The sequence below is a fragment of the Scyliorhinus torazame genome, chromosome 1 (genome assembly GCF_047496885.1).
Source record: "Scyliorhinus torazame isolate Kashiwa2021f chromosome 1, sScyTor2.1, whole genome shotgun sequence".
NCBI classification, from domain to species: domain Eukaryota; kingdom Metazoa; phylum Chordata; class Chondrichthyes; order Carcharhiniformes; family Scyliorhinidae; genus Scyliorhinus; species Scyliorhinus torazame.
The window spans coordinates 417001743-417018100 of record NC_092707.1 but is presented as its reverse complement, the minus strand read 5'-3'; the positions used below and the strand labels follow the sequence as shown (position 1 = coordinate 417018100).

General features: G+C 51.2%; 1 protein-coding gene across 1 annotated transcript in view; it reads right to left on the bottom strand.

Annotated features, from left to right (window-relative positions):
• Positions 1 to 16358, bottom strand: part of LOC140428612 (uncharacterized) — a 42087-nt gene that overhangs the window by 13176 nt on the left and 12553 nt on the right. Inside the window, exons 2-3 of the mRNA XM_072515274.1 lie at positions 6384 to 16148; positions 4626 to 4761 (exon numbers count right to left, since the gene is read on the bottom strand). Of these exons, the coding sequence (XP_072371375.1) occupies positions 4626 to 4761; positions 6384 to 16148 (9901 nt within the window). The remainder of the gene's footprint in view (positions 1 to 4625; positions 4762 to 6383; positions 16149 to 16358) is intronic.

Genomic DNA, 16358 nt, shown 5'->3' with positions numbered 1-16358 from the left:
CCCCTCCTGCGTTAGTTGCTTCTTTAGGAGGACGGAGAAAAAAATCTCTCTGGAGCTCGTGCCCTGCAAAAAGGCAGCTTTTATATCTATAGATTTGCATTCCCATGCCTTTGTGGCTAATAGAGCCAAGAAGATCTTTAAAATAACCTTTCCTGCTGTAGGTGAATCTACCCTCAAATCCTGATCTTCTAAGTTTTCTTCAAACCCCCTTGCCACGAGCCTGGCCTTTGCCTTATAAGTTCCATCCGGAAGAACCTTTTCCGTGCAAATCCATCTGTGGGATAGAGCTCTTTGTCCCCTATCCGGTACTTCTGTGTATACCCTAAATTCACTCCAACTATGCAATTCTTGCTGTTTAGCTTCTTTGATAACTTTTTCATATAATTTATTGGAAGCCACCAAAATCTCACGTGATGTGGGCTTCTACTCCTATTAGTATTCGTAGTCTTACTCATGTTCCGAGATCTTGACAAACTACGTCCCCTCTCCCGCCTGGTATCTCATTCTGTACTGCTACTGCTTGATCTTTCCCTTCTGCTGTGGGATGTCCTTTCTCGACCTTTTCCTGCGGACCTGTTCACTATCCGATGTACTATCTGAACTGGCACTGCGTTTCTGTGCCCTCCATTTTGAACTTTGTGTTCCCAATCCATTGTCTTCACTCCCTCTCCTGAATGCTGTACATTCAACCAATGTTTATACTTTCCAATGGCCTTCCCTGCTCTACTATTAACAGTTGCATCCTTCCATTGACTAGACCCTTCAGGCAAGTATGTCACTTTTGTACCAACTTTTGGTAGTTGTACTTTCGGAAAAATGGCCTTATCCCAGATCTTAAGGTCCATGGCCACAATGTTGTTAAAATCCCTGGCCAAAGATAGGTTACTATCGGTCGTGCTGGTGTCCTTCTGTACTTCCTACAAACTTCACAGCAATCACTAACCTGTTCTATCAGTTTAGTACAGTCTTCATCCCTTACCCCTGCATCCTTTAATACATTTTTCAGCCTCCGCAGTTTTAATACAACAAGCTTTTTATCAACGAAAGTCCCATTTTCAACTGCCCATAACACATCCTTAACAACTGTACTTGAAATATTATTTGTCAGTAATGGAATACAATAGTGTCCCGACTGTGTAAATTGTAAGTCCACCGTCTTTCCAAAAACTGTTGCCTTATCCTGTTCCATATCCAGTTTCATGGGTGCTTTCTTCATCGACGGTCTGCTCAGAAGCAAAGGTAGCTCACTTGATACAACATCCGAGCTAATGAAATGATTCACTCCGGCAATATTGCAAGGGATCACCACTCTTTTCAGCGACTTCAGAGTATTATCATTCCCAAACCTGAAACTTGTGGAACTTTCAAATTCCTTAACCTTGTTACGATTTTCAGCATTCAAAGAGTCCAGGTAACATTTTAACCAGTCAATTCCACACACAGTAGATGTGCAGCCACTGTCCAATACAGCACAGTTGAAGGATTCTGCAACCAACACCCTCATTACCGGCGTAAAACTGCTTGTCAATAGGACAATGCCTTCTTTCTGGTCACTATCCTTTTCCTCTTTTGACTCTTCCGTGTCAAGTGTCGCTTCAAACACAGCCAGCACATCTTTTTGGAAAGTGTGGTGGCCAGAATTGGATGCAATCTGTTTGCCGTTTTTTTATCTCAGGGCGCTGCCCCCTGCACACTCTCACCTGTGTTATGGGCCCCACTACAACATCCCAGCTATGGAGAATATTTTGGGTCCCACGCTCACCCCAATTCTCCAGCCTCCCCCTCTTCCCAAGCCCCTATTCCCCATTTCAGTGAACAGTCATTCATTCAACGCAGGATTTTAAAAGCCGCTACTTTGCACGTGAATAATAGAGGAGAATGAGGTGAGACGAGAGCAGATAATTGAACCTGAAAGAGACGGGGAGAGAGTGAGAGAGAAAGACTTGAAGTTCACGGACAGCACACAAGTGAGGTAGGTTATTAGGCTGGAATGAGCACAAGGGGAGAAAATGGAAATATATTGCATGTTAGCACAGTGGTTAGCACTGTTGCTTTACAGTGCCAGGGTCCCAGGTTCGATTCCCGGCTTGGGTGTGGAGTCTGCGCGTTCTCCCCGTGTCTGGTGGGTTTCCTCCGGGTGCTCCGGTTTCCTCCCACAAGTCCCGAAAGACGTGCTGTTAGGTGAATTGGACATTCCGAATTCTCCCTCTGTGTACCCGAACAGGCGCCGGAATGTGGCGACTAGGGGCTTTTCACAGTAACTTCATTGCAGTGTTAATGTAAGCCCACTTGTGACAATAAGGATTATTATTAGTATTAGAAAGTGAGCGTATAACATAGAGAAAGGTATAAACAGAGATAACAACAGAGACGACATGAGATAGGAGATTGTAAGATTAAGAAATGATGTGATATTTAGTATGAATTGGAGAAACAGAGAGAAACTGTGAGACAGTGGGTGGGATTCTCTAATAATGGGACTATGTCCCCATGCTGGCGTGAAAACTGGTGTCAACGGCTCCCTAAGTGAGGAATTCTCACCTTTCTAGGGGGTAGATTACCGCCGGAGTTGTCCCCGCAGCTCCAGCTGGCACGGAACGGCCGGCGTATCCCCACGCATGTGCGGAACGGCCTGCGTATCCCCACACATGTGCGGAACGGCCGGCGTATCCCCACGCATGTGCGGAACGGCCAGCGTATCCCCACGCATGTGCGGAACGGCCGGCGTATCCCCACGCATGTGCGGAACGGCCAGCGTATCCCCACGCATGTGCGGAACGGCCGGCGTATCCCCACGCATGTGCGGAACGGCCAGCGTATCCCCACGCATGTGCGGAACGGCCGGCGTATCCCCACACATGTGCAGAACGGCCAGCGTATCCCCACGCATGTGCGGAACGGCCAGCGTATCCCCACGCATGTGCGGAACGGCCGGCGTATCCCCACACATGTGCAGAACGGCCAGCGTATCCCCACGCATGTGCGGAACGGCCAGCGTATCCCCACACATGTGCGGAACGGCCGGCGTATCCCCACGCATGTGCAGAATGGCCAGCGTATCCCCACGCATGTGCGGAACAGCCGGCGCATCCCCACGCATGTGCGGAACAGCCGGCGCATCCCCACGCATGTGCGGAACGGCCGGCGTATCCCCACGCATGTGTGGAACGGCCGGCGTATCCCCACGCATGTGCGGAACGGCCGGCGTATCTCCACGCATGTGCGGAACGGCCGGCATATTCCCACGTATGTGCGGAACGGCCGGCATATTCCCACGCATGTGCGGAATGGCCGGCATATTCCCACGCATGTGCGGAACGGCCAGCGTATTCCCACGCATGTGCGGAACGGCCTGCGTATCCCCACGCATGTGCGGAACGGCCGGCATATTCCCACGCATGTGCGGAATGGCCAGCGTATCCCCACGCATGTGCGGAATGGCCGGCGTATCCCCACGCATGTGCGGAACGGCCGGCATATTCCCACGTATGTGCGGAACGGCCGGCATATTCCCACGCATGTGCGGAACGGCTAGCGTATTCCCTCGCATGTGCGGAACGGCCGGCATATTCCCACGTATGTGCGGAACGGCCGGCATATTCCCACGTATGTGCGGAACGGCCGGCATATTCCCACGCATGTGCGGAACGGCCGGCGTATTCCCACGCATGTGCGGAACGGCCTGCGTATCCCCACGCATGTGCGGAACGGCTGGCATATTCCCACGCATGTGCGGAACGGCCAGCGTATCCCCACGCATGTGCGGAATGGCCGGCGTATCCCCACGCATGTGCGGAACGGCCGGCATATTCCCACGTATGTGCGGAACGGCCGGCATATTCCCACGCATGTGCGGAACGGCTAGCGTATTCCCTCGCATGTGCGGAACGGCCGGCGTATTCCCACGCATGTGCGGAACGGCCAGCGTATTCCCACGCATGTGCGGAACGGCCGGCGTATTCCCTTCTCTGCCCCGGCCCCCGGGCAATATGGCGGAGCTCTACAGGGGCCCAGCGCAAAGTACAGTATGCCCCCGCGGAACCAGCCTGCCCGCCGATCGGTTGGCCCCCATCGCGGGCCAGGCCACCGTGGGGCCCCCCCTCCAGGACGGCCCCCGCACACTCACCTTCCAGGTCCCGCCGTGTGGGAGGTGAGGAATCCGCGCCGGTGGGACTCGGCCAAACCCGTCGACCACTCGGCCCATCGGGGCCCGGAGAATCGCCGGGAGGGCCGCTGTCACCGGCCCCCGCCCGGCGTGACGACGGACCCGCCGGCACCCGAAAAACGTCGCCAAAGAATGGGGCAGCCGGCGTCGGGGCGGCAGGGCTCGATTCATGTGCCCCCCCCCCGGGATTCTCAGACCCCCCGCCGGGTCGCAGAAACCCGGCCAGAGAGTAGGAGAGGTCACATTGTAGGGACAGAGCAAAAGATGGCGGGAGAGCAGGAAAGTGGAGAGAATTAGAGATAATGCAGAGAGCCTAATGTTGGGAGAGACACAGAGAGTTCGGTCGGGAATCATTTAAATCCGATACTCTTGAGAAATAAAAAGGGAGGACAGAGATTGAAGAGACGGTCAATATAAATACGACCAGTTTCAGTCTGAAAATGGAATCAATTCTATTTACCTGCTGTGTGTTGATGCGCTTGTGAAGCATCTCCATCGCTTTACGTAAAACAAAACGATTACATTAACAGCCAGAAGCAGAAGGAAGGCTAACAGCGAGCCCAGGACAATGGGAACCAGATTGAGAGACCAGCTTTCTGAAAAATAACAACAATTTCATACAATTCAATCACCAACGCAGAGAGGTGTAACTGATGTCACGAAACGCAGTCACTGTTTTCATGAGGCCTCACAACAACCAATTTGCACAAACCAGGAATGACGAGGTCACCTGTTTTTGCGACGATGTTTGAGGGATAAGTATTGGCCGGGACAGCAGAGAGAACTGCCCTGCTCTGATTCCAAACACCATGGGGCAGGGCCATGGGGAACTTCCGCAAGGTCCCAGAGGACAGGCATTCTCTTTAACTTGTGGGGGAGGGGTGGAGGTGCTGGGACATGGGGGTGGAGAGCAGTCTGAGTAAAAACTGAAAGGACTGGTCGCGGTTGCAAGACGTTTCTGTTGAAAATAAAGAAAATAAGACCGAGAGAGAGAGTGAGAGACAGAGAAAGACACAGAGACACAGAGAGAGAGAGAGAGAGGGGTGACTGCATTGTGTGGGGTTTATGAGGGTCTCACCCACAGATTGGAAAAACCAGCAGGGAACTCATGGAATATTTGAATACATATTTGAATGAATATCAAAAATGGAATCCAAAGATGTGCAAAGATGTGCAATCGAAAGGTGGATTGACCATGATGAAAACTTGTCCCTCGGGATGTATAGATTAGGTGAAATTGTGGGGAGTGTGCTTAGGCAGGGTGCTCTTTCGGAGGGTGGGTGCAGGCTCGATGGGCCGAATGGCCTCCTTCTGCATTGCAGAGCTTCCATGGTTCTATGGAACATCCTTCAGGCACTTCAGTGGACGCTGTGGGTCCTCTCCTGCCCTTGAGGCCCGCCCACGCACAGCTGCGAACCAATCGGAAGCTGGCAGCTATTCACTGCCACCAGCGGGAGTGATGGCGGACTGTATTACACCCACCGGTAATGTCATAGGGGCCCAGACTAAAGGTGGGCAAGGGTGGATGGGGATCGAGGGTTCGTTGGCACGCTGGAGGATAGGCATGGGGTGGTCGGATAACGAGGGACCCATTAAATCCAGTCCAAATGGAGCGCCAGTCAAGCAGAGGGACGTAGCAAATGTGATTTGAACACATGGGATGAGCAGAGAGATGGAAGCCGGGGAAGAACGGCACAGACACAAGAGGAAAGGCAATGAGAGGCAGTGGAAAGGATAGTGACCAGATCACTGAAAAATAATCCCAGGCAGAATGCTCAGCAAGAGCACAGATAACTTTACTGCAAACATCATTGCGATGGGGGGAATGTGCAGTGACCAACTCTGTGCTCATTGCTAGCTGAAAATGTGTTTGGTTCTATCCAGATATTACTGCCACTCTAATAGGCTCATCTTACAATACTCCCAGAGGAGAAAGTGCGAGCTCAAAGCCCCAATGTCCAGGGTTGTTTGGATATGGTATGGAATTGGGAGTATAATGGGGCAGTAGATCCAGTGCCATTGGGAACACAATAGGAACACAATATACCCATTTGGAAAAGACGGTGGCAATCCCATGCCTCGGGGACAAGACGGACGCACATTTTAATGTCAATATTTGAGGCATTTACAGCTATTTCTGGGGGTTATAGTCGTTTGCTGTATAAAGACACCCCTGCCTTTAATAACATCAAAATAAGCCAAATTTAAATCAACTCACTTGCTGCGCTTAACTGGGTAATATTCCTGGAAATTTCAGCAATGGTAACAACCCTTTCAGTCCCATTCCAGGGATGGTCAGCAATGGTTCCAATTCCTTTAGACAAAGTCTGACGTCTATTTTCACTGGTTAGATTCAGTTCCTGCTCAGTCCCAGAAAAGTCTTCACTGGTTTCATTCTGTTCAGACACTGGATTCAACTCAGTCCCGTTCCTGGGGATTACCCCACTCGTTTCATTCCGTTTCGGCACATCACCAGAGGTAACTCCACTGGCAGCATTTATTAAATTCTCGGATGTCTCTACACCGGCTGCATTCAGCTCATTCCCATTCCTGTATGACCCTCCACTGGCTGCATTCAGCTCATTCCCAGCCCTGGATATCTCTCCACTGGCTGCATTCAGCTCATTTCCAGCCCTAGATATCTCTCCATTGGATGTAGTCATCTCGTTCCAAGCCCTGGATATCTCTCCACTGGCTGCATTCAGCTCATTCCCAGCCCTGGATATCTCTCCACTGGCTGCATTTAGATCCTTCCCAACACTGGATATCTCACCACTGGCTGCATTCAGCTCTTTCCCAGCCCTGGATATCTCTCCACTGGCTGCATTCAGCTCATTTCCAGCCCTAGATATCTCTCCACTGGATGTATTCATCTCGTTCCAAGCCCTGGATATCTCTCCACTGGCTGCATTCAGCTCATTCCCAGCCCTGGATATCTCTCCACTGGCTGCATTTAGATCCTTCCCAACACTGGATATCTCACCACTGGCTGCATTCAGCTCTTTCCCAGCCCGGGATATCTCTCCACTGGCTGCATTCAGCTCATTCCCAGCCCTGGATATCTCTCCACTGGCTGCATTCGGCTCATTCCCAGCCCTGGATATCTCTCCACTGGCTGCATTTAGATCCTTCCCAACACTGGATATCTCACCACTGGCTGCATTCAGCTCTATCCCAGCCCTGGATATCTCTCCACTGGCTGCATGCAGCTCATTCCCAGCCCTGGATATCTCTCCACTGGTTGCATTCAGCTCATTCCCAGCACTGGATATCTCTCCTCTGGCTGCATTCAGCTCATTCCCAGCCCTGGATATCTCTCCACTGGCTGCATGCAGCTCATTCCCAGCCCTGGATATCTCTCCACTGGCTGCATGCAGCTCATTCCCAGCCCTGGATATCTCCCCACTGGCTGCATTCAGCTCATTCCCAGCCCTGGATATCTCCCCACTGGCTGCATTCAGCTCATTCCCATTCCGAGCTATCTTTCCACTGGTATCATTTTCTTTGGACACATTCGTGTATATTTCTTCATTGGTTACTTCAGGATCATTCCCGTCTTTGGGAACCTCTCCACTGGGCGCATTTTGTTCATTCCTGGATTTAATTCCACTGGTTCCATTCAGCACATTTGCATTTCGAGACGATTCTCCACTGGAAGCATTCCTTTGGGAGACTGGCCTTTCTGTTCCTCCACTGGCTGCATTCAGCTCATTCCCAGCCCTGGATATCTCCCCACTGGCTGCATTCAGCTCGTTCCCAGCCCTGGATATCTCTCCACTGGCTGCATTCATCTCGTTCCCAGCCCTGGATATCTCTCCACTGGCAGCATTCAGCTCATTCCCAGCCCTGGATATCTCTCCACTGGCTGCATTCAGCTCATTCCCAGCCCTGGATATCTCTCCACTGGCTGCATTCAGCTCATTCCCAGCACGGGATTTCTCCCCACTGGCTGCATTCAGCTCATTCCCATTCCGAATTATCTTTCCACTGGTATCATTTTCTTTGGACACATTCATGTATATTTCTTCATTGGTTACTTCTGGGTCATTCCCGTCTTTGGGAACCTCTCCACTGGGTGCATTTTGTTCATTCCTGGATTTAATTCCACTGGTTCCATTCAGCACATTCGCATTTCGAGAGGATTCTCCACTGGAAGCATTCCTTTGGGAGACTGGCCTTTCTGTTCCTCCACTGGCTGCATTCAGCTCATTCCCAGCCCTGGATATCTCCCCACTGGCTGCATTCATCTCGTTCCCAGCCCTGGATATCTCCCCACTGGCTGCATTCAGCTGATTCCCAGCCCTGGATATCTCCCCACTGGCTGCATTCAGCTCATTCCCAGCCCTGGATATCTCTCCACTGGCTGCATTCAGCTTATTCCCAGCCCTGGATATCTCTCCACTGGCTGCATTCAGCTTATTCCCAGCCCTGGATATCTCTCCTCTGGCTGCATTCAGCTCATTCCCAACCCTGGACATCTCTCCACTGGCTGCATTCAGCTTATTCCCAGCCCTGGATATCTCTCCTCTGGCTGCATTCAGCTCATTCCCAGCCCTGGATATCTCCCCACTGGCTGCATTCAGCTCATTCCCATTCCGAGCTATCTTTCCACTGGTATCATTTTCTTTGGACACATTCGTGTATATTTCTTCAATGGATAATTCAGGATCATTCCCGTCTTTGGGAACCTCTCCACTGGGTGCATTTTGTTCATTTCTGGATTTAATTCCACTGGTTCCATTCAGCACATTCACATTTCGAGAGGATTCTCCACTGGAAGCATTCCTTTGGGAGACTGGCCTTTCTGTTCCTCCACTGGCTGCATTCAGCTCATTCCCAGCCCTGGATATCTCCCCACTGGCTGCATTCAGCTCATTCCCAGCCCTGAATATCTCTCCTTTGGCTACATTCAGCTCATTTCCAGCCCTGGATATCTCTCCTCTGGCTGCATTCAGCTTATTCCCAGCCCTGGATATCTCTCCACTGGCTGAATTCAGCTTATTCCCAGTCCTGGATATCTCTCCACTGGCTGCATTTAGCTTATTCCCAGCCCTGGGTATCTCTCCGCTGTTTGGATTCTGCTCATTCCCAGCCCTGGACATCTCTCCACTGGCTGCATTCAGCTTATTCCAAGCCCTGGATATCTCTCCTCTGGCTGCATTCAGCTCATTCCCAGCCCTGGATATCTCTCCACTGGCTGCATTCAGCTCATTCCCATTCCGAGCTATCGTTCCACTGGTATCATTTTCTTTGGACACATTCGTGTATATTTCTTCATTGGTTAATTCAGGATCATTCCCGTCTTTGGGAACCTCTCCACTGGGTGCATTTTGTTCATTCCTGGATTTAATTCCACTGGTTCCATTCAGCACATTCGCATTTCGAGAGGATTCTCCACTGGAAGCATTCCTTTGGGAGACTGGCCTTTCTGTTCCTCCACTGGCTGCATTCAGCTCATTCCCAGCCCTGGATATCTCCCCACTGGCTGCATTCAGCTCATTCCCAGCCCTGGATATCTCCCCACTGGCTGCATTCAGCTCATTCCCAGCCCTGGATATCTCCCCACTGGCTGCATTCAGCTCATCCCCATTCCGAGCTATCTTTCCACTGGCATCATTGTCATTGGACACATTCGAGTCTATTTCTTCATTGGTTACTTCAGGATCATTCCCGTCTTTAAGAACCTCTCCACTGGGTGCATTTTGTTCATTCCTGGATTTAATTCCACTGGTTCCATTCAGCACATTCACATTTCGAGAGGATTCTCCACTGGAAGCATTCCTTTGGGAGACTGGCCTTTCTGTTCCTCCACTGTCTGCATTCAGCTCATTCCCAGCCCTGGATATCTCCCCACTGGTTGCATTCAGCTCATTCCCAGCCCTGGATATCTCTCCTCTGGCTGCATTCAGCTTATTCCCAGCCCTGGATATCTCTCCACTGGCTGCATTCAGCTCATTCCCAGCCCTGGATATCTCCCCACTGGCTGCATTCATCTCGTTCCCAGCCCTGGATATCTCCCCACTGGCTGCATTCAGCTCATTTCCAGCCCTGGATATCTCCCCACTGGCTGCATTCAGCTCATTCTCAGCCCTGGATATCTCTCCTTTGGCTGCATTCAGCTCATTTCCAGCCCTGGATATCTCCCCACTGGCTGCATTCAGCTCATTCCCAGCCCTGGATATCTCTCCTCTGGCTGCATTCAGCTTATTCCCAGCCCTGGATATCTCTCCACTGGCTGCATTCAGCTTATTCCCAGCCCTCGATATCTCTCCACTGGCTGCATTCAGCTTATTCCCAGCCCTGGATATCTCTCCACTGTTTGGATTCTGCTCATTCCCAGCCCTGGATATCTCTCCACTGGCTGCATTCAGCTCATTCCCAGCCCTCGATATCTCTCCACTGGCTGCATTCAGCTTATTCCCAGCCCTGGATATCTCTCCTTTGGCTGCATTCAGCTCATTCCCAGCCCTGGATATCTCCCCACTGGCTGTATTCAGCTCATTCTGAGCCCTGGATATCTCTCCACTGTTTGGATTCTGCTCATTCCCAGCCTTGGATATCTCTCCTCTGGCTGCATTCAGCTCATTCCCATTCCGAGCTATCTTTCCACTGGTATCATTCCCTTTGGACACATTTGTGTATATTTCTTCATTTGTTACTTCAGGATCATTCCCATCTTTGGGAACCTCTCCACTGGGTGCATTTTGGTCATTCCTGGATTTAATTCCACTGGTTCCATTCAGCACATTCGCATTTCGAGAGGATTCTCCCCTGGAAGCATTCCTTTGGGAGACTGGCCTTTCTTTTCCTCCACTGGCTGCATTCAGCTCATTCCCAGCCCTGGATATCTCCCCACTGGCTGCATTCAGCCCATTTCCAGCCCTGGATATCTCACCACTGGCTGCATTCAGCTCATTCCAGGCCCTGGATATCTCTGAGCTGGCTGCATTCAGCTCATTCACAGCACTGGATATCTCCCCACTGGCAGCATTCAGCTCATTCCCAGCCCTGGATATCTCCCCACTGGCTGCATTCAGCCCATTCCCAGCACTGGATATCTCACCACTGGCTGCATTCAGCTCATTCCCAGCCCTGGATATCTCACCACTGGCTGCATTCAGCTCATTCCCAGCCCTGGATATCTCCTGACTGGCTGCATTCAGCTCATTCCCAGCACTGGATATCTCCCCACTGGCAGCATTCATCCCATTCCCATTCGGAGCTATCTTTCCACTGGTACCATTCTGTTTAGACACATTCGTGTAGATTTTTCCGTTGGTTACGTTTGGCCTTCCTGTCTCTCCACTGGTTCCACTCAGCTCTTTCCCAGCCCTGGAGGACCGTCCACTGGCTGCATTCAGCTCATTCCCAGCCCTGGAGGACCCTCCACTGGCTGCATCCAGCTCATTCCCAGCCCTGGATATCTGTCCACTGGCTGCATTCAGCTCATTCCCAGCACTGGATATCTCTCCACTGGCTGCATTCAGTTCATTCTCAACCCTGGATATCTCTCCACTGGCTGCATTCAGCTCATTCCCAGCCCTGGATATCTCTCCACTGGCTGCATTCAGCTCATTCCCAGCACTCAAAATCTCCCCACTGGCTGCATTCAGCTCATTCTCAGCGCTGGATATCTCTCCTCTGGCTGCATTCAGCTCATTCCCAGCCCTGGATATCTCTCCACTGGCTGCATTCAGCTCATTCCCAGCCCAGGCTATCTCTCCACTGGCTGCATTCAGCTCATTCTCAGTCCTGGATATCTCACCACTGGCTGCATTTGGCTTATTCCCAGCCCTGGATATCTCACCACTGGCTGCATTTGGCTTATTCCCAGCCCTGGATATCTCACCACTGGCTGCATTCAGCTCTTTCCCAGTCCTGGATATCTCTCCACTGGCTGCATTCAGCTCATTCCCAGTCCTGGATATTTCTCCACTGGCTGCATTTGGCTTATTCCCAGCCCTGGATATCTCTCCACTGGTTCCACTCAGCTCATTCCCAGCCCTGGAAGACCGTCCAATGGCTGCATTCAGCTCATTCCCAGCCTTGGCGAACCGTCCACTGGCTGGATTCAGCTCATTCCCAGCCCTGGATATCTCTCCACTGGCTGCATTTGGCTCATTCCCAGCCCTGGATATCCCTCCACTGGCTGGATTCAGCTCATTCCCAGCCCTGGGTGTCTCTCCACTGGCTGCATTCAGCTCATTCCCAGCACTGGATATCTCTCCACTGGCTGCGTTCAGCTCATTCCCAGCCATGGAAGTCACTCCACTGGCTGCATTTGGCTCATTCCCAGCCCTGGATATCTCTCCACTGGCTGCGTTCGGCTCATTCCCAGCCCTGGATATCTCTCCACTGGCTGCATACAGCTCATTCCCAGCCCTGGATATCTCTCCACTGGCTGCGTTCGGCTCATTCCCAGCCCTGGATATCTCTCCACTGGCTGCATACAGCTCATTCCCAGCCCTGGATATCTCTCCACTGGCTGCACTCAGCTCATTCCCAGCCCTGGATATCTCTCCACTGGCTGCATTCAGCTCATTCCCATCCCTGGATATCTCTCCACTGGCTGCATTCGTCTCATTCCCAGCCCTGGAAGGGCCTCCACTGGTATCATTGTGTTCAGACACATTTGTGTATCTTCCTCCACTTGTTGCAGTCAGCGTATTTCTGTCTTTGGAAAGCCCTGTTACATTGAGCTCATTCCTGGATATATTCCAACTGCTTCCATTCAACACATTCCCATTCCTGGAACTCTCTTCAGTGGTTTCATTCTGGTTAGATACATTCCCGGATATCTCCCCATTGGATGCATTGAGCTCATTCCCATTCCTGGAGCTCTCTCTGCTAGTGCCATTTCCGTTAGACAGTTTGCTGGATAGATCTACATTGGTTACAATCAGCTCATTTAAAATCCTGGAAAACACTCCGCTGGCTGGATTCAGCTCATTCCCATTCCTGGAAAACACTCCACTGGCTGCATTCAGCTCATTCTCATCCCTGGAAAAAATTTCACTGGCTGGATTCTGCTCATTCCCATCCCTGGAAAACACTCCACTGGCTGGATTCAGCTCATTCCCATCACTGGAAAATACTCCAATGGCTGGATTCAGCTCATTCCCATTCCTGGAAAACACTCCACTGGCTGGATTCAGCTCATTCACAGTTTTCGATATCTCCACATTGGTTGGATTCAGCCCATTCCCAGCCCTGGATATATCCCCACTGGCTGCATTCAGCCCATTCCCAGCCCTGGATACCTCCCCACTGGCTGCATTCAGCCCATTCCCAGCCCTGGATATTTCCCCACTGGCTGCATTCAGCCCATTCCCAGCCCTGGATATATCCCCACTGGCTGCATTCAGCCCATTCCCAGCCCTGGATACCTCCCCACTGGCTGCATTCAGCCCATTCCCAGCCCTGGATATCTCCCCACTGGTACCATTTGGTTCAGACACATTCGTGTATATTTCTTCATTGGTTACTTTTGGATCATTCCCATCTTTGGGAACCTCTCCACTGGTTGAATTTTGTTCATTCCCGGTGTTGGAAAACACTCCACTGGTTACATTCAGCACATTCCCATTCCTGGAAATTTCTCCACTGGAAACATTCCTTTGGGAGACTGGCCTTTCTGTCCCTCCACTGGCTGCATTCAGCTCATTCCCAGCCCTGGATGTCACTCCACTGGCTGCATTCAGCTCATTCCCAGCCCTGGATATCTCTCCACTGGCTGCATTCAGCTCATTCCCAGCCATGGATATCTCTCCACTGGCTGCATTTGGCTCATTCCCAGCCCTGGATGTCACTCCACTGGCTGCATTTGGCTCATTCCCAGCCCTGGATATCTCTCCACTGGCTGCATTCAGCTCATTCCCAGCCCTGGATATCTGTCCACTGGCTGCATTTGTCTTATTCCCAGCCCTGGATATCTCTCCACTGGCTGCATTCAGCTCATTCCCAGCCCTGGATATCTCTCCACTGGCTGCATTTGTCTTATTCCCAGCCCTGGATATCTCTCCACTGGCTGCATTCAACTCATTCCCAGCCCTGGATATCTGTCCACTGGCTGCATTCTGCTCATTCCCAGCCCTGGAAGTCACTCCACTGGCTGCATTTGGCTCATTCCCAGCCCTGGGTATCTCTCCACTGGCTGCATTTGGCTCATTCCCTTCCCTGGATGTCACTCCACTGGCTGCATTTAGCTCATTCCCAGCCCTGGATATCTCTCCACTGGCTGCATTCAGCTCATTTCCAGCCCTGGATATCTCTCCACTGGCTGCATTTGTCTTATTCCCAGCCCTGGATATCTCTCCACTGGCTGCATTCAACTCAATCCCAGCCCTGGATATCTGTCCACTGGCTACATTCAACTCATTCCCAGCCCTGGATGTCACTCCACTGGCTGCATTCTGCTCATTCCCAGCCCTGGAAGTCACTCCACTGGCTGCATTCAGCTGATTCCCAGCCATGGATATCTCTCCACTGGGTGCATTTGGCTCATTCCCAGTCCTGGAAGTCACTCCACTGGCTGCATTTGGCTCATTCCCAGCCCTGGATATCTCTCCACTGGCTGCATTCAGCTCATTCCCAGCCCCGGATATCTCTCCACTGGCTGCATTTGGCTCATTCCCAGCCCTGGATATCTCTCCACTGGCTGCATTTGGCTCATTCCCAGTTCTGGAAGTCACTCCACTGGCTGCATTTGGCTCATTCCCAGCCCTGGATATCTCTCCACTGGCTGCATTCAGCTCATTCCCAGCCCTGGATATCTCTCCACTGGCTGCATTTGGCTCATTCCCAGTCCTGGAAGTCACTCCACTGGCTGCATTTGGCTCATTCCCAGCCCTGGATATCTCTCCACTGGCTGCATTCAGCTCATTCCCAGCCCTGGATATCTCTCCACTGGCTGCATTTGGCTCATTCCCAGCCCTGGATATCTCTCCACTGGCTGCATTTGGCTCATTCCCAGCCCTGGATATCTCTCCACTGGCTGCATTTGGCTCATTCCCAGTCCTGGATATCCCTCCACTGGCTGCATTCGGCTCATTCCCAGCCATGGATATCACGCCACTGGCTGCACTCAGCTCATTCCCAGCCTTGGAAGGGCCTCCACTGGTATCATTCTGTTGAGACACATTTGTGTATCTTCCTCCACTTGTTGCAGTCAGCGTATTTCTGTGTTTGGAAAGCCCTGTTACATTGAGCTCATTCCTGGATATATTCCAACTGCTTCCATTCAACACATTCCCATTCCTGGAACTCTCACCACTGGTTCCATTCCATTTTGACACCGTCATTTCCATTTGCCCACTGGCTGGTTTCAGCACAGTCCCAGTCCTGATTTTCTCTACACTGGTTAGATTCAACTCAGTCCCATTCCGAGCCATCTTTGCACCAGTTCCAGTTATTTCTGGTACAATCCTCATTGTCTCTTCACTGGTTATATTCTGTTTAATTCCAATCCTTGGTGTCTCATTGGTTTCATTCTGTTTAATTCCAACTCCAGTTGACTCTCCCGTGGTTATTTTCGGTTTCCTATCAATCGTCAATATCTTTTCATTCTGCTTAATTCCAATTCCAGATGACTCTTTGTTGGTCACATTCGGTTTAATTCCAATTGTCAATGTCTCTGCACTGGTTACACTCAGCTGTGATCCACTCCCACTGATATCTCCCCACACGGAGCAGTAATAGACGGCAGTGTCACTGGGCTGCACGTTGCTGATTGTCAGGATGAAGGTTTTATTGGACGTGTCTCGGGAAGGATGGAAACGCTCAGTGAAACCTGGACTCCGTCGTGTGTTGTTCTTTATATCATGGGTTAAAACCCTCTCCATATCTTTCCCTGGCAGCTCCCGGTTCCAGTGAACATCGGTGTGTGTCACTGCGGCGTTCCGCATGGTGCACTGTAACCGTGCAGTCTGACCCTCTGTGACACGTTCCAGACGCGGAGACTGGATAAGGACTGGAGCATTCGCACCTTTAAGAGAGAAATACCAGTAAATTAAAAGGTGCTTGGTACCTCGAGTGTTCTAAGTGAAACTAAGTTTCACGCATCTATCCCTCTAACCTAAATGTTTATTTCCTTACAGCCCATCTAATTTCCTTTTGAATCATTCATTTTCTCAGTTTCCATCCCCTCCGTAGGCAGCGAGATCCGTGTAAAAATATTCTTACTCACATCCCCATC